This window comes from Scleropages formosus, chromosome 12, assembly GCF_900964775.1.
Source record: "Scleropages formosus chromosome 12, fSclFor1.1, whole genome shotgun sequence".
Classification (NCBI taxonomy): domain Eukaryota; kingdom Metazoa; phylum Chordata; class Actinopteri; order Osteoglossiformes; family Osteoglossidae; genus Scleropages; species Scleropages formosus.
The window spans coordinates 23,793,452-23,818,952 of record NC_041817.1 but is presented as its reverse complement, the minus strand read 5'-3'; the positions used below and the strand labels follow the sequence as shown (position 1 = coordinate 23,818,952).

The 25,501-nt window shown below is 47.0% G+C and overlaps 1 protein-coding gene across 1 annotated transcript in view; it reads right to left on the bottom strand.

Moving 5' to 3' along the window:
• The window catches only part of clybl (citrate lyase beta like), a 63,722-nt gene extending 39,930 nt beyond the window's left edge, over nt 1-23,792 (bottom strand). Inside the window, exon 1 of the mRNA XM_029256682.1 lies at nt 23,747-23,792. Coding sequence (XP_029112515.1) covers nt 23,747-23,781 — 35 coding nt within the window. The 5' untranslated portion in view covers nt 23,782-23,792. The remainder of the gene's footprint in view (nt 1-23,746) is intronic.
• Nucleotides 23,793-25,501: the final 1,709 nt, after the last annotated feature.

The window sequence follows — 25,501 nt, the reverse complement described above, 5'->3', positions numbered from 1 at the left end:
AAGATCCGACCACTACGCTACCAACTGCCCCTCGAGGCACCGGGGCACTCCCCGCTCAGCCCGTTCTTACAGTTTCATTTACTCGCTTACGGCACGACCCGACGACAGGGTGAAAAGGCGAAGACGGTGCCGGTGAAGAAGAGCGCAGCGACGCCGATATCGTTTACATAATTAAGTAGAGTAACATTATAAGTCGCTTCGGAGAAAAGTGGCAGCTAAATCAATAAATGTTTAATGGTTAACAACATGAAAGGAGGTGCAGAGTGAGCGGAGGCGGACAGATGGGAGCCGCATCTGGAATTGTGGGCCGTCTGCGGTGCGAAACCTTGACAACACCATGTTATTTCCAATTTAAAAAAAAAAAAAAAAAAAAAAAATCTCATTCAAACAAATGTATTTATATTTATTTACCTGATGCTTTTCTCCACAGCATCTAAGAATGTTCAGTTACTTACACTGATTTACTCACTTATACAGGAGGGCAGTTTTTAGTGGACCAAGTTAGGGTAATTACCTGGATGAAGGTTACTACAGTAGGAGGTGGGATTTGAACCTGGATCCTTCTGGGCCCAGGCAAGCAGCTCCAGCTGTACTTTCCTGATGTGGTACCAGGCAGTGGAATCGTTCCTCTTCCCACCGAAAGGTACAGCTAAACAGATCATTTTATATCCACCAACAATCGGAATAAGACATTTTATTCTTTTATGGTGATTTTTACTGCGCACACAGTACCAGGGTAAAGCGTGAGCCCAGGTACGGGCAACCTGGACAACACCTCTATGGGACGTGTCCTACATTCCCGCAAAGTGCTACGGAGGAGCTGTGAAGGGACGGGGATAAAAGTGATTTTCCAGCAGGCAGTCACACTTTACGCTGGTACCGTACCACATTTTGCGCTGCAACTCAACATGAACGGGGCGCCTGGACGCGTTCCGTCTCAAAGTCTGACGTTCAGCTCGGAGGGACGGAGGGACAGAGTGGAGATGCCTCCCTCGCTCAGCGTGCCGCTCGTCCCGAAGGCTATCCGGCGACACACACCGTCAGGGGCAGCGGCAGGGGTGTGTGAAGGTCACTCACTATTAACCCTTTCACTGAGAAACTGACATGCATTTAATTAAATTCACCAAAGTGGACCTGACAGAACTGGAAAAAAGTGAAAGAAATAGGGGGGTCGGGGGGGTGCATTTGTTTGACAGTTATTAATCCTTCATTGTAACTGGATGTTTTATTAAGGAATTATTTCTTTTTCATTAACTGACTTGGGCTCATTTATGCAGCTGTCCGAGTTGCGAAGGGAAACGGGATTTACTCGTCCGGGCCACGGTGACGTCCCGTCTGGATACCGCAACTCTCTCCCGTCTGGTCTTCCTGCTACTGCCATCAAATCTCTACAGCTGATACAGAACGCCGCTGCTGCCCGAGTTGTTTGACTTACCAAAGTGTTCATCAGTGAGCATCTCCTCTACTTGTTTCTCTGCACTGGCTTCCTATAGCTGCCCGGATCAAATTTAAGACCCTGGTTATGGCCTCCAAAAGCGTCAACAGAACTGCTCCCAGATGTTTACAGGGCTTGATCGTCTGCTACACCCCAACCAGACGTCTACGCTCTTCCACATCTGCCTGCTTGGTGGTCCCGCGCACGAAAGGTAAAGCACGGAGGTTCTCGGTTCTGGCTCCGTTGTGGTGGAACGATCTCCCCCTCTCACTCAGCACTGCTGAATCTCTGTCCACATTTAGAAAGGGTCTGAAAACTCATCTCTTCCAAACATTTCTTAAGTTCATGGAAGGTGTAAATGTTCATGCACCATAACTTCAAGATGATGCCCAGATAAACTTTTACACAGTTGCTCCTGTAACAAATGTTTATCTAAAAAATTAGTAGGAAGGTGATCAGGAATCGTCGATATTCTGAGTTTGATGCAGCTACTCATGTGATGAACACTGGTTCATATGGTAGAAAGACACAAACTGTACTTAAGAAATCACACATGTGCATCCAAGTGTCTCTTTCTCGTAACGTAATGAACAAATTGTATTTTCTATGAGTCGTACGCTGCTTTGAAGAAAAGCGTCCGATAAATTAATACATGTAAATGTCAGCAGATCAGGAGAGAAGGCGTTTTGGAAGATATGGGTCCGAGACCCTTCTAAAATGCCGGGAGGGACTCAGCAGCTCTGAGGGACAGCGGGAGTCGGAAACACATCGGAGCCAAAACCGGAAACCTAATAGAGTTTCAGTTGAGCCCCTTACGACTGATCACCACGTAGCCAGAGGTGGACGAGGACACCGAGTAACAGCACTGCGGTGTGTCGCACCAGCGTGGCGGCTGTCAACAGGCTGCGTTTCTCCGATGGAGACCCGCCGCTCTCTCTCTCTCTCCCCACACTGTGCACCTCGAGGCTTCTGGCTCCCATCCAGAACTGACCCTCCAAACCATATGGCCACAGTGGAGCTTTGCTCATAATCGCGATTCAGCGCACGCGTGCCACTGAAGATGTAGCCGAGCGGACGCTTCCGGAACACCTCGCTCTGCCCGGAACACACAAGGGTATCTGGACAGTTGACCGCTCTCGTTCGCCCAGTAAGCACACAGATCTCAGCACTTCATAAAAATTAATTCTTGAATTCAGTCCCCGCAGAACGGTAACTTCTTACTGGGGGCAGCAGGTGGCACATTGGTTAGAGCGCAGTGGCTCACAGTCAAGTGACCTGAGCGCAAACCCCTGTTCCTGCTAAAGTACCTTTACCCTGAATTGGCGTAGCAAAAATTACCCTGCCGTATAAATGGGTAAATCACTGTAAATAGCTTATTGTCATTCAGACTATAATGAACAAGGAACATGAATAACGACTACAATGAACAGACCGCGACCTTCCAGCTCCACAGGTGGGGGGATAAAAGCCCCCCTGGGGCCGACCCCAAGGTCACCCGAGGTCACCCGAGGTCCTCGAAGTGAAGAACACGCTGCCGTGCTCGCAGGCCTCCCCGTGAAACGGCGCGGGAATGACAGCAGGGCCGCGCTGCTCCTTCAACTGCAACAGGCCCCCGAGGAGCAGGATGCCTAGAGCGGGTCGCGCTAGACGGATCAGCGGCGGGAGCGCGCAGCCCCTCGTGGCACAGCGGCTCGGGATCATGGGTAACGAGCAACTGGCGCGGGAGCGGGGGGCCGAGCGGGAGGCGAACGGCGCCCTCGTTAGCCTGCCTTTCCGTCCGACTGACATGGTTACGTGCCGAAATAGAACAACATTCGCCTTTTCTCCGCTGGGAGGGGGGATTCCGCGTGATTCAGAGCCTCCTCGTTCCAAAGGCAGGTCGATAACCTGGTCTGTTGCGCTGCGCCCTCCAGTGACAGCGTGACGTCACTGCAGGAGTTACACACAAACACACAACGCAAGATGACAATTTCACAAAAAAAAAAAAAAAAAAAAAAAAAACTTCAGAACAAGGATACAGAAAATAGATTCTAATGTTGTGTCAGAGTGACGAGCAAGAGGATGTGGGTTCAATCCCCTCTCAGTCTGTGTGGAGTTTGCACGTTCTTCCCGTGTCTGCGTGGGTTTCTTCCAGGTGCTCTGGTTTCCTCCCAGCATCCAAAGACATACTGTTCAGGTTCATCCACGGTGTGTGAGTGAGAGAGAGAGAGAGCGAGAGAGTGTGTGTGTGTGTGTGTGTGTGTGTGTGTGTGTGTGTGTGTGTGTGTGTGTGTGTTCCACTGATGCATGGATGAGTGACCCAGTGTAAGTAGTGTATCTAGCAGTGTAAGTCACCGCGGTGAATAAGGTGTGTGGGCTCATAACACTACATAGAGTTCGTTGGAAGTCGCTTTGGAGCAAAGTGTCCAAATAAACGTAAATATATATATAAAACCATTACTACTATTGTTTGATATGATAAATATATTTAAGGATTGCATATTTGATTTATTGAATTCTGACTATATGGTTAATATTGTCAATGTATATTGTACAGATACAAGTCTCCTCTTAGTGACGTGAAATTTATTTTTATTCTGTATAAATTAAGCAGTATTTTTGCATTTCATTTGGACGCTCGTTCAGGTGGGCACACTGTCCTAGAGAACTGCCAGTCAAACCCAGAAAAATCGTGCTCACGGCACGCGGGCGGCCCGATTTGATAAAAGGTCACCGAAGTGCATTCCCCTCGGAGGCGGCTAGCAGGGTCTTGCGACCAAACCGACCGCAGCTCCGCAGGGCAGGCAGGACCCCGTCCACGACCCGCAGGATACGCGCTTTGTCTGGCGTCCAATGTCTGCGCGGCCGGACTGTTGAAACAAACATCCCGCATTAACGTTTATTTACCGAGCCGTAATTTTTCTCAAAAGTCACTTACGATGTGGGGCTACATCGAGCACTTTACCAGCATACGGTGGGGTCATTTTTACTGAACTGATTCAAAGTGCCTTGATTAAACATAGTGCAGGAGGAGATGGGATTTGAATCCATGTCTTTTCAGCGCAAGGCAATGGCAAAACCACTACGCCATCTGCTGACCCCGTGTACAGGAACACACTTTCCACACTGGCCTCGCTCCGCAGCCCGTTTACAAATATTCGCATTATTTATCACACTCATAATGAGAATAGACACAATCTTTTTTTTTTTCCCCCCCTTTTTAAAAAAATTGATCCTTTAAAAAGAATAGATGCAAGGACAAGGACTGGAAACGACACCAAGACGAACGCACAGACCTTTTCCATGTGTGTACTCACTCATAAATATCAGTCACCGACATCAGTGCCAGTCTTATTAAATGTATTTAGCGCTCAAGAAAAGTGCTTTATGCTGCTTCATTGGCGCTTTCAGGAACAAACTGCAGGTCTGCCGAGAGAGAAGAAAAAAATAAAATAAAATAAAATAATTAATCCTTTAAAACACCAAACCCAGCCTTGGGACGGAGCCAGCAGCCTTTGTAATTCGGCTCCGAACCCCTGCTTCCTTTCAGAGTCCAGGAATCCCTGAACTCCCGGGCAGCTCGGATCCTTTAATTAATACTGGCTTAGGCCTGACTGCTCCCGACACGCCGGGGGGCCTCCCAGGGCCCGGCCCACCGCGGCCCCCCAGCACCGCGCCTGCATCCCAGCCCACAGCTGCTCACCTAAGATTTACCGGGGACGGTAATTACAATTAAACCTTCTTCCTGGGTGAAAGTCACTTCTTTGCCCTCCTCCAGGCCTTTATCAACGCGGCCGTCGGGTACCCCGCTCCCCTTGGCTCGACGGTCGCAAAACTTCGAACCGCGGCCGCTTTTTGATTACCGGGACACGGTACGGGCGGAAGCCCGACTCGAAGCGAGAGGGCAAGCGCGTTCCCGCCATTAACGTTAGAGGGAACGCATTTAATCAATTGGGGTCACAGATACGAAGAGTCGGCCAGAAAGGCAACGCTTGCGCCACAGCGCTACCATCCAGCGCTCGCAGACGTAAGTAATTACTTCAGCGTGCGATCCGTCCAACATGTGCTCCAGAAACGCTCCGGAAATTTACGACAACCTGCTACATAAACCGCGGTAATGGGGGGGGGGCTCAACTTGCGAGTTTTAACATATCGCTTGCTTTTGAAATGGGGGAGGGGGGGCGCTTGGGTTTAATGCGCTGTTTTACAAGGACGTTGCGTGGACAAAACGCTGCGCCGGAAAAATCCCGGCTACTTCAGTAGGCTCCATAAAGCCTCCGCCATGGGCCTCTGAAACGACGTTCCTCAAAGGTAAACACGGGCCCCGCTTAATTAGGGGTCCAGAGAATAAACAAAATAATGAGAGCGCCATAGGTTCCCTGCCTTCCTGTCTATTAAACATCTTAAAATTCACATCCGAAATAAACCCGCAATCAAATGCATACGCAGTTCATAAGAGACACAAAATCTGCATAAAAAAGCAAGAGAGACCTGATTGGGGTTTATGGGGAGGGGGATGCATATATTTGGGCTTTTTTGCCCCTGGCTAATGAATTTAATAAATTACCAGGTGGACGTGGATCTCGACACACACACACACACACACACACACACACACACACACACACACACACACACACACACACACACTTCACAGTGCCTTATAAACATGGTATTAAAGCTTGTAGGTCTGCATCCGAGGGACGGCGGGGGTCATTTTAAGAGCCCTTCGACTCTTCCCAGCCCTTGGAGACAGGAGACAACACAAAACATGTACATCCGGCGTAGCATGGGGGCACGACAGAGTGGGGCTGTAACTAAAGACTCCAGATACTTCAAAACTGCTCAGATAGGTGGTTTTGCTTCAGTTCATGCCAACGCAGAGCTGTCGGCGTTTTTCTCTGGAATGGACCTTCATCGCAATACAGGAACCATGGTAACGTACATGTATAAATGTTTTTCTGCTCATCTGAACGCGTGGAGAAGATGATGCAGCGTCAACCATAGCAGGAGCAGCAGGTGGCTTAGGGGGTCAGAGCCATTGCCTAGCAATCCAGCACCTGGGCTCCAATTGCCACTCTTGCTGAGGTACCCTCAAAAAAAAAGCACTTACCCTGAATTGGAGTACAAATTAATTAATTGTATTAAAGAGTAAATCACTGTAACCGTCTTGGTGCAGAAGCTGAACACTGCAAGTTTCCTTGGAGAAAAGCACCAGGTAAATGAATAAATAATTGGTGTCATATACATAAGGGTGCCAAATCAATGGCACAAAATGCCTCCAACATAGTAAAGATCTTTCACATACCTACCTAAGCTCAGTACTTAAACCTGATGAAGGTCCAGTTTGGATCAAGATCACTCAAAGCACAGTTCATAAAATTTTTTAATGCAAAAATGTAGCATTCGCACTTTTATTAGGGAACCAATATGGCCCATTCTTAGGCCCGTAAAATAAAAGAAATAAAAGGAATGATGTGGAAACAGCGGTGTGGACCATCAAACTGAGTGCCTGGTTCTGGAGCTGCAGATCCTACAGTGTGAAGACCTGGAGAGTGGTGAAATGAATGAATGAATGAATGAATGAATGAATGAATGAATGAATGGCTGAGAGAGGGCTGGCTTGGGAAGATTTAAATAGATAACCCTTTCCAGAACCAGATCAGATTGTAAGGCTGGAAAGGAGAACTTTGCCAGGAATGCCGCAGGTGACAGATTCGAGAACACTCCGAGGTGCTGCTGTTAGTCCAAACGGGAGAGGGACGAAATGAGAAAGACCAGGTCCCCGGTAGCACAAAGCTCACGGAAAAATACATCTTGAAGTTGGCATAGCCACTCTACGGCAGGTAGAATCACATGGCTGCTCAGCTTCTCAGAGCTGGGTGCCAAGGCCCAAGAGAGGGAAGTCATTACAGAAATCGTTCCGCGGGCACATCCTGCGCAGGTCGGTTTCGGAGCGAGCGGTGCCGGCAGCGGAAACTCGAGTGCTACGCGGTTCTTCGGAACGGCACGCAGACACAACATTCAAAACCTGGACGCATAAATGAACACAGCACAGAGCGCTGCAAACCTGTCCATCACACCCGAACTCTGGTCGATAAACGTGTAACAAGCTACTTTTTTTTTTAACCTGACAAGTAAAAATAACAGAACATAATTAAATTATGCAGGGAAACGGAAGGACCCTTCAGCCAAAACGTCGAGCAGTAAAGTGCTCCTTCAAAAGGCCCTTATCGAATCCAAGAGCTTCTTTGAGTTTAAATAATCAATACCAGCTGCGGTAGCTTATAGAAGTTTAGCAGAAGAGCGCAGAGATGGTTTCAATTTGGACTCGTAAGGGGAAGATGTCCCAAATATCCAAGTTCATTACTTCCTTCTTCAAATACAGTAACGATGGCAGAAAGAGCAACCAGAACCTGGTTTAATTCACCTCCATTTCACCATGAGCCCATGAGCCACCAACTTGTAGACTCAAGACTCAAGAGAGGCTTTATTGTCATTTCAACCATATACAACAGTACGCAGTGAAACGAAACAACATGACACACTATCGAGTCTTGGATTTACAAGTGAAGGTCATTCTTTTGGGTCACGATAATTCGACTAAATTCTCCGCTAGGGTTTTGCGTATGAACAGCTCCCCAGCCTCCTCATCACTAGTGCAGCATGTGACGATGTCCATTTACATCAAGGAGAGGCAGCAGATGTTGAAATGAGAAGTAGTTATAACCAATAAATAAATAATGTGTAAAGCGTGCTCTTACTCCGATGCTTTGGCGTTGCCGGGTTCAGCGTAAGACGCGGTCGAATTCAAGCTCGCAGTGGATTCTTATGAAGGCTGACAATGTTTTGACTCAAATATTTATTAAGCAACAACACTTGTGCGATGTTTCAAATATCTTACAGGCACGGTGTTCATTTGTCTTTAATATTTATGTTCAATTTTTAAACATCCCACACTTTCAAAAACACTTAAAATTCTGTTGCACAAATACTATTATTTCAGCAGCTGTTTTTAATCCTCCCACCTTTCCCACATTGGCATTTCCTTACCGTGCTTTGGATTAAATGATTTGAATAAACCATTTCGACTATTAACAGGAAGTATATTTAAAATAATAAGTAACTACTGGTCTTATGTTCAGATGATCGATCCAAAATCCGTTCGTTGTCATCGTCATGGAAACAAATCAGTAAATAAAATGGGAATTAAATCAAAGACACAGAGTGACAGTGTTTTTCTGGAAATACGTTTCTAACATGTCTCTCCTTCCACATGGAAGCATAATACAAGTATTAAATTATTAATGAACGAAGCAGTGCTGTTAAAGCTTTCAGATACAATTTTTAAACCAACTCCTCTGTATTATCCTCATGTTTGATTACCCCAATATCTTCTCGGCTATTTACGGGAAACGATAACAGAGAGATAAACCCGCTCCATTTTTCCCCGGTGAGGAGAACTGCAAACATGACACTTTTTGTGACTGGAGATGTACATTATTTTTTCTGAAGGCACTAAGCACTTTATAATTAATAGGGAGGGGTGAGGCAGGCGAAAAAAGGTGGTACGTTGTTACTCCAAAGGGCAGAGAGAAATAGCTAAAATACACAGATTCAATTTATATTTAAAACTTACAAAAACATCCCAGATTTAAAAAAGAAAAAACACACACACACACACACACACACACACACACACACACACACACACACACACACACACACACACGTAGCTTTGTCTGCAAAGCCCTGGACAGCAAAAAAGAAGCTTGTATAAAAATGAGTCTTTTTAGCATGATAATATTAGGCATGCAGCGGTTAACTCCACATAAGCGGCAGGGCCTGCTCCGACAGCCGCCGTATCCTGTATTTTCCAATTATCGCCTTTTAAAGGCCAGCTGGGTGCATTCCAGACCCACGGGGGGTCATTCCATTTGCATTGCTCCAAGACAAAGTCATGCTCAACTACTTTCATCGTAAAGTTCATTACAAGTAAAGGGGATTTATCGTTATTTTCATTATTTCGGTTAACAGGTCGCCTCCTTTCTTATTGTGGGAATGGGTTATTGATCCGATCCCGGCTGCCACTCAACTACAACCCTTCTGGAAAATGCCAATATGGAAGCTGCACGTGCGAAATGTCATAAGGAGACAAAAAAATTAACATTAGTCAAAGTGCAGTTATATAAATCAGATTTCTTTGCCTTTATTCTTATCGCAAAGGCTTACAGCCTGCACCACTTCCACTGTATTATTAACACGGTAACACTGCTCTCATCTATTATTTTATCGAAACCCTTCGATCAATTTTTCTTCCGGAATGATTTTTAAGCATTTTCAAAATAACTGTATAATGTGAGATTAAAACTTTTCACTTCTATATTTTGCTGACACCTTTCTCAAAAAGAAACTTACAGCGCTAACCTGCTTGCATTTATTTTACCCACTTTACCAGCCGGGTCATTTCCCTGGGCAAGTACCTTCATGAAGGGCACTAGAGCAGGAAGTGTAATTCGTACCCGGGTGGAAGGCCTTACCCCAGCTACTGCCAATGTAAAACATCTCCTTGGAATACCTTTAGTGTACACTGTTTTTCCCCAGGTCTATATAACTACATATCCTTTAAAGTATTATATACTGTACGTGTGTCTATTTTAGTTATAAGCTTCACCCAGGTGTGCCGATTTGGTCTATACCTCGGCAGGCTCCACGTCCCTCGCTTTGTCTTTGGTCGGTTGCCGTAAGCTGTAAATTTGTGCTGGTGTTTTCTCACACACACACACACACACACACACACACACACACACACACACACACACACACGCGCACCGCTGGGTGGACACATAAACATCGGCAGCTCCCTGCATACGGTGCGATTGGCCTTGCGGGGATTTTCCTGGAGCTCTGAACGGCATCCGAGCGGAGCATAGAGAGCAGGCCCCGGGTGCGCGTGTGTCTGTGTGTATGTGTGCGTCCCGAGTCCACGGTGGCAAAGCGACTGACACGTGAACTCTCAAGGGCAAAATAATAACTTTAAAAAAAAAAAAAAAAAACGTTAAACCATAATTGTTCTCACTAGTCGTTTAAAAACGGAGCCAATTCCCCTTAGCACGGGGCCTGCGACCACAGCGAAAGGGGACTGGGGGGAGGGGGGGATGCGCAGTGTTTATTTTCACACCCCAGGTCCTCCCAGACATGCTGGGGAGGGGGGCGTGTGATGACCAGCGAGACGGACCTCTGGGACTCATACCCAACACCTACCGCATTACCAGCGTTCACCGCACTGTGTCTAATGTGCCTATTTAGGGTTTGGGGCGCAGTAGTGCATGCACAGCCGCCCAGCCCCCCCCCGTCAATCACCTATCCCAACAGCTGTGGCCCACGAGGATAAACAATGGCCCCCAGGAAGTGGCGTGTCGCCGCGTACGGCCCGTCTGTCCTCGCCCTCGACACCACCAGCCTCCACCGCTAGTGCAGCCACATCAAAAATTAAAAATTTCTGAGTCCCCTTTATTTATTGTTTGTAATTTACCCCCCCCGCCACCATTTTTCATCTAAGCCGTCAGCGTTTGTCGTCCGCCGATAGGTCCTTTGTCGATCGGGAGCACCGTCTCCGTGCCAGCTGGACCGAGCCGCGGCCCTTGAGGACGCGCCAGCAGCGGACGTCGGGACTCCAAAAGACGCTGGATTTCAGGCCTCTGGTGCCGTTCCCAGGTCGTCTCATTCAAACGACCCGGTCAGCGTTCCGGATGTTTCCGCCGCGCTGGCAGGAAAAACGGGCAGAGCTTTCCAATGAGCCGGCGAGCCCTTCCCGACAAAAAAAGGCGGCTGAACCTGTTAGCTCCTGAACAACGAGCGCGGTAAAAAACGACTTGCTGCCATGTAGCGGCGCAGATTTAGAAGGCAGGCCGGGCATCGGCGACACATTCCGAACCGGAGGCGGCGTTTCTCGAGAATCGACCGACCGAAAGGGGGAAAATTCGCTAGACGCTCATTTACAACAGCATTAAGCAGCTGGGACTGGTTGGGATAAACGCGGCCCTATTAGAAACACTTGTAAAAGTGATAAAGTGATTTGCTTTTGTGGTCCCAGAGAAGCTAAATCAGAGTATAATTAGTTGTTTGCTGGTGCAACAGCCAATAGGTGTTAATTAGATTTGAAATGGGCTAATTCTCCGGAACAGGAGTGTTTGATGTGAACCCCGTCCTCCCAGATGGGAAAACGCGTTTCCTGTATTAATTAAAGATTCATTTCGGAGAGATGCGGGGAGTTACGCTTTACACGCTCCACTCAAACGTAATTTGGGACAAAATAATTGATTTGGGCACTTTGAGTATTTCAGAGACTTCAATATTGTTACTGCCGCTTGGAAAGCAGAGCGAAGAGACATTATTACTTATTTTTCAGGATTTCTGGGTTTCAGTATTTATCCGTGTGCTGGACTATTAAGTCAATGGCAGGTGGGGCAGCTGTTAGAGCCGCTACTGTGCAATAGGAAGGCATCGGGTTCGAATCCTGCGGCAGTGCCCTCGTTCAAGGTACTTATCGTGAATTCATACAGTATAAATTACCTGCTATAGAAATGAGTAAATCAGTGCGAGCAGCTTAGTGTACAAACCAAACCAAGAATTGTAATTTGCTTTGGAGAAAAATTGTCGGATGAATATAATAATATGTTGTAAATGGGTATTTCAAGGGGATCGAGGTCATTTTTCCCCCATAAGTGTCGCAATGACTTAATGCATATATAAACATGTTCACATACATCGAGCGCAACAGCTGGTGAAAAGGAGTCACGTGCGACCTCCCCATTTCACTTCCTGTGCTGAAAAGTGGCGTCTAGCGGCACTAAGACTTGGCTCTGCGCCGAAACCGCCACGATTTTGCCGTGAGCACCAGCGGAGGCCTTCGGCGAGCGCGCAGAGCATCGCGATGTCGTCCGTCACGCGGGAGCGGAGCGGCGGCCCTGGATGCCTGCGACAGGAACAGAGGGCATCCGCGTGGCGCCCCCAAGCGGTCCAGCAGAGCGTAGTAACGGCGAATGTGACGAGCAAGAGCCACGGGAGAACCTGCGCGAATCAGGCTTGACATACTGTACCTACTTCTTATACCCCTTTCCCAAAAACTCCAAAAGGACTTGTCGCCAAGGAGATTAGCAGCGCAACATGTTGCTATGCAACAGAAGCGGAGGTCGGAGGCGGCCCACTGTAACGTTGGCCACCCCAGGTTCACAAGGACGGATCGTGAAACACACACTGTAAGGGGGAGAGAGAAAGTGTGTGTGTGTGTGTGTGTGTGTGTGTGTGTGTGTGTGTGTGTGTGTGTGTGTGTGTGTGTAGAGGCAAGCCCAGATGAGGGACATCCAGATGTCTCTGTGAACAGGCCCCGGTGCCCTGTGTTGGGAAAACAAGGCTACAAAGATCTTCATTAGAGAGCTCTTCTTTTGTTGGTTCCAACAAAAACGGCCGTCTTGCCCGCGTGGGAAGGAGCCTCGGCACACTGCGAAAACACTTTTTTTGTCCCGTCACCCTTTCGGTTAAAACTTAAGAGTCGGGCCAGACGAGCTGATGATTCACCCGCCGGAGCCGCGGGTCGAGTCGCGACGAGAAAATGAGGTTAGGGAGCCGGAATGGCCGAGTAATCGCTCATTCAGCGGCCGTAAAGAGCGGAGCCTCAAACTGACCTCGGGGGTGGGTGGAGGGGGGGTCGGTACCGTGCTGCGCTTCCATTAGAGCCCCGTTTTAACCACATCCGATGAGTAAGAGCGCTGACCCCCCGCACCTGTGTTCCTATGCGGTGACGTGTTTGTAACATTGTAACGTCTGAACCAAGAGCAACGCGACTCACAATAACGGGTCGGGATACAGTGGAGGTCACCATTAGAACTAAATTTAGAATTTAAAAAAAAAAAAAAAGATAACGTACATGCTGAACAATCGTAGAGGCAAGAACAAGATTATCGATGAGTTTTCTTTCAAAAGCTGCATGTTGTTAATTTAAGCTTTTTTTTTTTTTAAAAACATGTTTCCAATTTGGGGCCTAAACAGCTCTTTCTAAACCAGGCATAGGAAGGGGTACAAGCAGTAGAGCAAAGGCTGTAAAAGGAGCTTTCTGGAAACTTGAAAGCCTCTCAACGGAACGTCTCTGGATACCATCTGGAAGCAATAAGCAAACAAAACCCCCTGAGAAAACAAAAGCTGCTAAACAAACAAACAAACCTCCGGGGGGGTGGGTGGAAAAGAAGCACGGGAGCCCCAGCGGCGGGAGCAGAAATCGCCGCGAGGTGGCGTCGTCGGGGTGCTCGGCGGCCTTCGCCGAGAACGATCGGACCCCTCGACGGGGCGAGCGGCACGGCTGCCCGGCGCCGGGTACGAGCGCCGGTAGCGCGGCCTGCTTCTAATGAGCGGTGGCGGTACTTGGGGGCCTCGCGAGTTCGGGGAGGGGGGAGGAAGGAGGACGGAGGCTTCGGCTAACAGTCGCTGCTCTAAGGAATGCAAAGAGGGGGCCATCAAACACTTCATTAAAGGAAGCGGGTAAACAGCTCAGCGCACCAGCTGGGCCGCCCGAGTCAATGGCGGGACGCATCCAACAGGCGACCTCGCGGTTCTGGGGCGCCGATGTGACACGTCGCACGAGGTGATGATATAATGAACGGCGGAGCGGGATTCGTCAAGGTGATGAAGGGCCGCGGGGGTGGGGCGAGGCGGGGGTTACTTTCTGACTGAATAATTCTGACCTTAATCACGGCACGCAGACGGGACACAAGACCCCCGTGTCTGAATGATGTCCTCTTAGGAAGAGCTGCATCTCAGAAAGACCTAGAACATTCTAATTAGAGCTCAGCTACGCCGAAATGACAGCCAGTAACATTTGCGTTCTCGTAAACCCCGAGAAGTTAACAAAGGCCCCTTCCGCACTGAGATCGTGAATAACTGCGAACCGCGTCGCGCTAAATGGAATTAAATATATGAAAAGGTCTCCGATTTTTTGGACATATTGACAGGCGTGGAAAGTGACAGTTCTGTCACCAATTACAGCCGGGAACTGGACGCCTCCTGACAACTCTCGATTTTGTTATGCTCACAAATTGAATTTTTATTTCGTTCTTTACATCACAACAATACTAATCGAAGAATAGTTTAAGAAAAAAAAAAATAAAAACAAAAATCCAGCTCTATTTTTTAACGTTCAGTGAAATATGTTTAAATAAAGTAAAATGAGCTGAACGACTTACTACCGACTTAAGGCCGATTTAACGTAATGACAGTTGAACGAAATCATTCCTCATCTTTTTTGACCAGGAATACTCTATTTTTTTTTTTTTAAAACCCAGATAAGTGGCTCGCATCAGATCAGAGCTTTAAACAGAACTTGGAAAACACTGTGGAAACTCATTCAGGGTCTTAAATTAATTTGATCCTCAGTCCAAGGAGTTACAGGTACGACTGACTCGAAATGTAATTTCCTCAACGGAGGCTCTTTCGAGTGTTTTTACGTTCCCTTTATCGAGTCACAATAAATTCGTGCTTTTAACCTGCGAGTCGTTTTGGGGAAACATGTTCACATTCAAAGGTGCAAGTTAATGTGAAGCAGAATTTCTGAGCAGCAATATTTTGTGCACTTCCTGAACATGAACTGTAAATGCAGAGAAAATGTCATTTTCTGTAATTGAACATGATCTCTCCATCCAGTAAAGCTTTCCAGGATATTACCATCTACAATTTTCCACGTAAAACTATGTTCTCCCCCTTAAAAATGTCAGATTTAAACATTAACTGTAAAAACCAAAATAATTAATATTTTTTAAAAAATCTAATTATGAAAAAAACCTGTTAATTACACATGTACAAATGTAATTATTTCCATTCAACAGTCAAATTTAAATAATAAGTGTGTTAAATATGCACTGGCATGTAACGCATTTAATCAAAGTGCCTCTACTGATATATATCAGTATATAAATATAACATTAATACAGAACACGAACGTTTGCTCAAGGCAACTTCAATAAAAGAGTCGCTCAGGGCGATGAGACAATTCAGCTGGAACAGGAGAAGCAAACCTCAAGGTTAGAGCCTCACGTCTCACCACGAAATTAATATCGCTGAAATATTCAGGACGTTTGTCATTTACACTGTAAGAGGCACACGCATCATTTTTACATACTGTTTGCAACCTGGGGGACCAAAAAAAAAATCTTTTAGGAATATATACAATAGCAAATCCATTAATATGTGGAGAAAGGGGAAGAAAAAATAAAAGCGAAACCACGGCTGTCCGTGTCTTCGCGTAGGATCGGAGCGCAGAGGGCGAAGGGAATTTGCAACAGGCAGCGCCACCTATGGACCCTGCGCGAACCCGGGCCCGTCCGGCCACTCGGTGCCTTTCCAAAGCTAACGAGAGGCCTGCATCGTCGCCGGCGTTTCCCCACCCCTCGTCCGAACCCCGGGGAAGCCGGTGCCCATTTACATCCGCCGCGCCCCAGGAAAAGGACCCCCGTTATCGCACTTCCCCTTATTACTTGCGCTTTTAATATTTCATATTCATCGAGTCATCAGAGATCAAGATATCGGTTGATCACGCGTCACGCGTTCAGCATTTCAAACGACTGCCAGTTGATCATGCAAAATGTTTCGGACAAAAAATATTTGCTTTATTTCAAGGTTAAGCGTTTCACGTACTAAATATAAATTCCCTGCGGATATTTAACAAAACAAACATTTCGGTCCCAGTTAAGAACGACACGTCCCATCGTTAATCTTCATATTTTAAGTCCGTGCCATTTCAACCCGTCCATTCGCCGTCTTTGCACCAGACACTTCCGTAACAATAATCTTAATTTACAGATATAATAGTGAGACTGATTTAACAGTTATTTAGTGGCATTAATAATTAGCAGTAACAGCAAATTAATCATTTTAATTTATTTAAGGTGACTTTAATTCATTTAAATGAGATGAATTTGCTTTGCGGAAATTCTCATTGTAGTTTGAACAGGAATCTAAGGGCCAAAGTGCGGGAAGGGAGAGGGCAGCAGGACACTGCAAACACTGACACCAGGGGGCGGACTTGTGAACTGCCGCATCACATTAAACCCCGCCCCCCCTCCCGCCAGGAATAGCACCAAAAATACCACGTCCAATGATACGGTGGCACCCCAGGCTCGCTTCCTCTGAAGTTTCAAGTGCCAATCCTGGAAGTGACGGTCGCCCACACCGGACAACGACCGAATCAGAGCAGCTTCTCATCTCACGGAGGCCCGGACCGGCGAGTTCGCGCTCGGCAGCGCCCGGCAGCGCCGACGCCACGGGCGCCGTATCAAGACGCGCCGGTGCGACCTTTACGGACAACTCCGATCGATGTTAAAAACACAGGTCCATCGGAAAACGGACACAATGCAGGAAAGCGACTGAAAGACAAATTCCTTAAAGCACTCAACTTCAAAAGTGAATGAAAATGTGTTTAATAATTTAAGAATGGAAAGCCCATAAGCAGCTACTTGTGTCACGTATACTGGTTTATACAGTAGATGTACATGTAAGAAAGAGTTGAAGGATATCCGCACCTGATGATTAATTTCGGGTGAAAGCAGTGAAAACAATTTTATTTCGACTAAAATCTAAGGATGCCGGCACTCTCCGACAATATGGGAATTTTGTTTCAAGTCACAAACCTTGTCCCAGTTTTTACATTTATTTTCACCTGCACTTACACTTCTTTAAGTTCTTCACCGCCTAACATTTCTGTTGGCAGCGGGGAGAATGTGACCTGCGTTTATGCTGCCGGCCGACGTGTCAGTAAAACACACGGAAACATAAAAGAAGTCTTGGACTACCATAATTTACATTTATTTATCAATCACACACTTTTCTCCAAAGCAACTTACAATGGCTACTATGTAGTGTTATGAGCCCACACCCCTTACTCACCGCGGTGACTTACACTGCGTCACTCATCCATACATCAGTGGAACACACTCTCTCTGTCACTCACACTATGGGGGAACCCGAACAGCATGTCTTTGGAGTGTGGGAGGAAACCAGAGCACCCGGAGGAAACCCTCAGACACGGAAAGAACATGCAAACTCCATACAGAGCAGGGAATGAACCCACGTCCTCTCGCTACTCACTGTGACACACACACACACACACACACACACACACACACACACACACACACACACAATTAAATTAACCTATTTTCTAGTCGGAGCTTGTGAAAACAATGCATTTTTATTTTCAGTTATTTACTGCAACCTGTGGTAAAGAAAGATATTTTACACTTACACAATGCTGTCTCCAAAGTGACTTACAATGTTAAGCTACCTACAGTTACTTTTCCATTTATATACCCGCCTACTTTTTACTGGAGTAATTTAGGGTAAGTATGTTGCTCAAGGGTACTATGACAGTAAGGGGATTTGAACCTGCGACCTTCATAACCAACAGGCAGCAGCTCTAACCGCAACGCTCTCAACTATTTGAAAATTTTGCAAAAAGTATTTTTATTATAGCTTGTCAAATTTAACGCTCGTCTGAAATTTAAGTTCGACAACCGATTATTACTCAGCTTTTATTGTGCGTTAGTGCGGGAAATTGACTTACGGACAAAAACGGACAGAATTTCTATCCCAGCTTTGCCTGGCAGTTTGGGAATGAAAAGTGCCCTCCGTGATTTTATTTATTTAGCAATTACTCAATACTGTACGCATTTTTCGATAATTCTTTTTCTGCAAGGCCACATAATATCGTACCCACTTATACAACCCTGTAGTGGATTATTTTACCAGAGTAACTGAGACTAAGGTGCCCAAAACACATAATTCATAACAAAGCGAGTCCAGATGCACAAAGAGATGCATAACTGCTACACAGTATTACGTCATCATAAAGGTGGAATTATGTACGGGTAGTTACATTGATCAAGGTCATCTGAGGACAGCACAGTAATGACATTTACATTAGTTTGTTTATTTAGCTGACGCTTTTCTCCAAAGCAACTTAGTGTTGAGGTTACAATTATTTACCCATTTATACAGGTGGGTGATTTTACAGGAGCAATTTAGGGTAAAGTACCTTACTCAAGAGTACTAGAGCCAGAGGTGGGGATCGAACCTGCAACCTATGGATCCAGGGGCAGTAGCTGTAACCAAGACACTATTGGCTGTCCCCAGTAATTACCCGCAAAATGTTTGGGACGGTGCGGTGGAATGGGACGGTGCCCCCTGCGTGGTGGGTCTGGGGTTCGAGCCCTGCTTGGGGTACCTTGCGACAGAGTGGCGTCCCGCCCTGGGTGCGTCCCCTCCCCCTTCGTCCTTGCGCCCCGTGTTGTCGGGTAGGGGTCTGGCTCGGACACCGGCTCGGAGACCCCGCTGAGGACAAGCGATTGTTGACAACGGATGGACGTTTGGGACGTTCGCAGACACCGAGAAGCAATGGAGGAAGAGCACGAGAAAACCCTCTGAAGCCCAACATCCCGCAATTATTATTTCTTAAAAAGACACGACATTTCGCTACGTTTCCGCCGCATCCGAGTATCGCGATCGCGTCCATCCCACGGGCGTCAGGAATCACAGGGGCTTCGAGAACAAGAGCCTTCCGTTGAGACGCTCGCACGTTCCTCCAGGACCCTGTTTGCACAGATGCGAGCAGAAGAGGAGCTCCGGGCCGAGACGTTCCGTCGATCAAAGGTTTGAACGCTTGAGAGGAGGCGCTCGTTTGGATGGGGTTTTCGTCCACGGGGACCGACGTCGCCACGTACCCCCATCTGCCGGCCGTACGGATCTCCTCCGTTACCGCGGGGAGAAGCGCAGGCCGCAGCGCCACCGCTCCGCATTAGTTTACTCAGCTGGGGCCCCGACCCCCTCCGCGGCGCTTTGTTTCCCTCCAGGAGCACATGTTAACTTAATGCTCTGTAACAAATTTCAAAGACGGGCTCAGTCAGGTCAACGACAGGTAAAAGGGCCGTTTTTCGACGCGTCGCCTTGAAAGGCATTTTCCACAGCACCTTTTCAGGAGGGTTTTATTTTCCCCGCCGAGGCAGTTTGAAATGCGTGCCAAAAAGCAGGAGTGGCACAGGTGGCACAGCAGGTAACGCTGGTGCCTTTTGACGTGGGTTTCCTCCGGGTGCTCTGGTTTCCTCGCACAGTCCAAAGATACGCATTTCAGATGAACTGGTGACTCTAAATTACGCTTTGCGTGCGTGACACACTTTTTGTGAAATACTGTAGAAGTGACACTGGGGAAAAGGAAAAACTCATTTACAGCTGTAATCTCTGGAATTCAGCAGGATTCAAACTCAGAGGGAACTGGAGCCGAATGAACACCCCTCACACACACACACACACACACACACACACACACACACACAAACAAAAAGAATTCCATCATTTTACCACAGGACACGCGAAAGGTGAATTTAAATGAAAATCTAAATTCCAAAAAAAAAAATAAAAAATAATCAGATTATTACCCAATAGAAAACACCTGTTAAAGAAATTTATTAGTAGCACTTTTGTTCACGAGCAGATGGGTCAGTTTCTTTAATTACATGGTTTTACCTGAGGGCATCTACCACAAAGCAAGTCAGTGGGAAAAGGCCCTCTGGAAAACCAGAGTTCCAAAAGCTATAAAAACACGTGAATGAGAAAGAACATATACTTTAAGCTTTATTTAAAAAAATTAAAAAAAAAAAAATTTAAAAGGACAGCCTTCAGAATGGACTGAAGCGGAAACCTTCCACACGCTTCTACAGCGCCCTTAATCGGATCCGTTATTACGCTCCCGACTTGGCGAAGAGCCACGTTGGAGCCACTTCGGCTTTTCAAGTCATTTAATGTTCGCTCTACTGTACGAGACGCCCGACTCCAAATGTACCGGAGTCGCATCGCTTTTGCCGAAAGCAACAATCAGAATCTCTGCTTGACTTAAGTGGGCTAAAGCCGGACCCCGCGAGGGCCAGCCAGCCAGCGCGGCCAGGTGTCCGCGAGCGTTTATTTAGTTGCCTTTAATTGAAATTATTATACGAGCACGTTGCACCTCGGGTTCGACAGCCTGCTCCGTCATGCCTTGGCAGCGCTAGAGAGACTCGGCGGCGGCGGCGGCCCATTAACTGCTCAAACCCAGGTGTCGGCCTTCGGAGCCGACGGCCCGCGGCGTCGCGGACATCGGGGCGTTTCTGACGCGCTGCGGTCCCCTCGCCGTTCTCCATAAAACGCAACACACTCACTCCTGTCCCAGAATTCCACCAGGGCTCCAATTAGCTGTGCGCTCGATGCTTCCCGCCAAAATGTTCCAGTTCTAACGTAACCTTCACTGCTCATTATTACAGCTACTTATGGACTTTTTTCCCCCCCAATAAAATATTCACCTGAAAAGACTCGTTTAAAGCAAGGGGTGAAAATACAGACCCACTTTGGACCAATGACATTTATTAGCTAAGAGAAGCCAGCATTTTCTAGAAGCGACCGAGGCTTCTAGAACGATCGGAGCGAGAACCAATCCACGCACGCATACGCGCGCGCACACACAAAAGCACTAGAGAACAGCGTGATAAACACGGCAGACAACAGGCTGGCACGGCTGTCACCGCAACGCCTCTGGACACTCATGCGACCTGAATGGAACCCGCCTGGCGCCGGGTTTTCGTGACCAGTGCACACCGATTACCGGAACCGTAAAACGGCAGTCTTCGTAATTGACATTTAAACTGTTTGAAGTTCCTCATTAATCTCCTCCAACAAACCAGCTGCAGATGATAAAACTACCAAAGTACAGTAGGGCCAAAAATGGGGGTGGGGGGGTTTACTATTGGGAACCTAAAAGTAAACCTGGTTATAAATATGGAGGGGAAAAAAATGAATTGCACTGTATGTTTTGGATCAATTGATTCATTTCAGCTTGATTTTGTATAGTGCCCTTCCCAACATGTTGCCTCTCATCGCTTAATGTAAAACTTAGAGACATGTAACAAGTAGCAGCAGTAATAACAATGTAATAACTATGGTAAATAATTAAGAACATATGAGAGCAAAACGGGGGGGAGAAAAATTCCTAACATTGATACATGACCCCGAGGAAAAAAAAAAAAAAAAAAAAAAAAACCCTTCAGGCTGCCCACCCTTGCTGGGCATTCTGACATCACACAAACAGGAAACAATGAAACATTTAACTACTTTGTGAGCAATATAAATATTTTGCGATTTACTGCTTTTAATATTGGCAGCAATGAGAATTATGCCATTTATGATTACACATAAAAAGTGTCTATTAAGCACTTGGAAAGCACCTCACACACAGTGTCTGGGATAAATTCACACACTCACTGGCATGGGGTTGGTGTTGCTGGGGTACTGCTGTTGTACCTTTGAGCAGGGAGCTGTAAGCAGGATGTGCATCTGAAAACTGCAGGCAAAAAGGAAGCCATAGAGATGAACGGCAGACTTTAAACTCAGTGAAGTACTTCAGTGGGACAAGAACTTCAAGGAAAATCCCACTGAGAACACACACACACACACACACACACACACACACACACACAGTCTGAAAGCGCTTGACCCACATGGGGGCGCGGGGAGCCGGAGCCTAACCCAGCAACACAGGGCATAGGGCTGGAGGGGACACACCCAGGACGGGACGCCAGTCCACCGCAAGGCGCCCCAAGCGGGACCCGAACCCTGAACCCACCGGAGAGCAGGACCCCGTCAAGCCCGCTGTGCCACCGCGCCCCCCTGACAACAACCCACTGGAAAGGAGTTCCAAACACAGCACGTTGAGATTTACATTTATTCATTTAGCTGACGCTTTTTTACAAAATGGCTTACAATGTTAAGGTTATTACAGTTACAAGCTTACAATTATTCACCCATTTGTGCACCTGGGTATTGTTTTTTTTATTTATTTATTTATTTTTTTTTAAACACTAGAGTAATTTTACAGTAAGTACCTTGCTCAAGGGTGCTACAGCCAAAGGTGGGGGATCAAACCTGCAACCTTTGAATCGAAAGGCAGTAATTCTAACCACTCCACTACAAGCGGTCCCTGCTATGTTACTGCATCTACTGAATAGCTATACCGACAGCAATGCATCAGCGCAGGGAAAACAATCACATATACGACACATAGACGTAAACTGGCCTTAAACGACAAACGAAGACACATTAAACATTTATTTCTGTAGCAGACGCTTTTGTCCAAAGCGACTTCCAATGAACTCTATAAAGCGTCACCAGCCCACACACCTTATTCACCGCGGTGACTTACGCCGGGTCACTCATCCATACATCTATGGGTGAACCTGAACAGCATGTCTGTGGAGTGTGGGAGGAAACCAGAGCACCCAGAGGAGACCCACACAGACACGGGGAGAAGATGCAAACGCCACACAGACTGAGGGGGGAAAAAAATCGAACCCATGGCCTCTCGCTCCACCCAGGTGCTGTGAGACCCTAAACAATAAAACAATCCCATCTAGGAGCAAGAGGACCATACAGCGAAAGAGTGAAACGCTGCAGACCGGTGCACTTTCACTATGTCTGTGGTGTTTAGATGCAGTTAGGGTCGTGAAGGGCAGTTGGCGCCATAACAAGTGACACTCACAACGAAATATGATGCGAAATTAAAGGGGCTGGAGGGCTTCTCGTTAACTTGACCTCGGCCCACCCCTAGCATATTTACATTCACGTGACACCTTTCTCCGATTTCCAGTGACTGCCGGGTAACTTTTACCGTATCAACTCACAGCAAGTACCTCGATCACGAGTGCTACAGCATCAGCAGGGATTCGAACCCAGGTTCTCAGGCAGCAGCTCCAGCCACTACCGCTACGCCACCCGCTGCCCCTGGGCAACATGACCTCAGTGACAACCACGTCTTCAATGATCACCATAATCATTATGGCTCCAGAGACATCCACGGCTCCCACCATGACCCCTATGACCCACAATGACCTCAAATGACCTCAAATGACCCCAACCCAAGGTCTTACTTTCTCAGTCATAGTCATACGTGTGTGGAAAGGGGCGAAGATGAATTTCATGTGTTCACACCTACTCGTTAGCCTCAACAAATGTATACAGATTCGTTCATTGTCAAAAAAGCTTTTTCCACCTGGGCTCAGACAGTTTTGAACAGATTGAACCTAATAGACAACAAGTCGTGTGACCACAGCAGAACGACACAACCTAGGCTAGTAGCGAGAACAGAGACAGCTCACAGCCAGGCTGATAAGGATGTTTTTTACGCACAAATAAACGCCTTTTCAGGTGTCCGCCACTTACAACCTACTGAACGTCATTTAAAGTGAGTCGGGTGAAGAAGCTCTGACTTACAGCGCCGCAACTCGCCGTATCACAGTAGCCGCCATCTTGACACGCCCCTTCCAGGGCACCGCTACTATTGGTCCATTTACACGCGCTGGTGGGCGCATGCAAAACGCTGATTGGGTACAAACGCGTAGCAGGCGTGGTGAAAAAAGTAATTTATTTCTCTTAAAGGCGCACTGAACATTTAAAATACAGAGTCTAATACATAAAGGGAGGCCTCTGACATAGCATTACGTTTCTTGTCAGTTTCAACATTGAAATAAATTCTTGTACGTTGTACACAACTTATTACTAGAATTTAATGTGCAGTGCTTTTAAGTACTTTGTTCTGGAACAATTATTATTAATATTATTATTATTATTATTATTATTATTATTATTGGTACCTTACTGTACTCCTCGCTATTGCCGATCGCTTGTCCGATTCAGGCTCATATTTGACCCACTGATATATCTGGGTACTTTAGTGGAGCAGTTCAGGGTTGTCTTTGCCCAGGTGGGCTGGGACTCAACAACCTTCAGGTTACAAGGCCGTGTTTATAAGCACTGCTCCGCCTGCAACACATTTGCATTTTTTTGTGAGAAAGATGAAAAACCATAAAACACCGTTCATAATCAAGTGCTCCAGCTCCTCTTAACCGAAGGGATGGCCGTGCGCTGAGGGGACGCAGGTACAAGCGCACAACCGGCACTCATGAGTTAAGCTGTTTTGGAAAAGTCCAGCACTGACCTACGACCCACTTCGCTTGAGTGCTCTCCTCTGGACCCGAGGCCAGCGGACGTGTGCGTCCTTCATGTCCTCGTACTTGTTTTTACTCACCGATGTCCCCATCGCATGCGTGTCTTTCCCATCCAGGCCACTCAGGTTAGGAGGCAACTGTCGCTGACAGTGGGAAATGATGGGGTGGGCAGGGGGGGCCCTGCAGGTGGGGGATTCGCTGTGGGGGGGTATAGGAAGCCCCCCCCCAAGTGGGAGAGTCACTGCGGGTGGGGGTGGAGGAGGGCATCACTGGGGATTTACTAATACCACCATCAGTCCGCTCCAAAGTGTGCCTGACACACAAAATTTGCCCCGATTAGCCAGCGGGACTTTTTTTTTCCCTCCCAAAATGTCATGAGTCGGAGGCGCGCTCTTTAACATGTCACTTTGGCACGGAGATGAATAAACCGAGCGGCATACACAACTGCGAATGTGGCTTAAGCACGCAATGCACCAACAATGCATCGTGTGCAATAGCAGAGACGCTCGTACACCTCACACCAATGACATACTGATCACTATCTGGATTTTAATGATTTCTTAAGCATTATGTGCCGATATAAATCAAGATGCAGGTTATTTTCAGCGCCGCAAGTTTTTCTACTCAGTGTTCCTTTTCTTGGGCACTTGACGTTATTTGTGCCCTTATAATAAATGGAAGTTTCATCAGCCTCTCACACTCCAAATCAGCCTGTGAGAATTCTTGCCTTTATTTATTCAGCTGACACTTCTCTAGAGTAACTTATGTTTATTGGACATTTTTTCTAAAGTTACTTGCAGTGTTAATTGACCTACAATTATTTACCCATTTATATGGCTGGGCAATTTCACTGGGGCAATTTTGAGATAAGTACCTTGCTCAAGGGTATTACAGTCAGAGTTAGGATTTGAACCTGCAACCGTTGGGTCTAAGGAGAGCAGCACTAACCCCTACACTACTAGCAGTCCCTCTTAAACCCTTTTAAACACTTTTAAACACTTATACTCTCACACTGGAACTT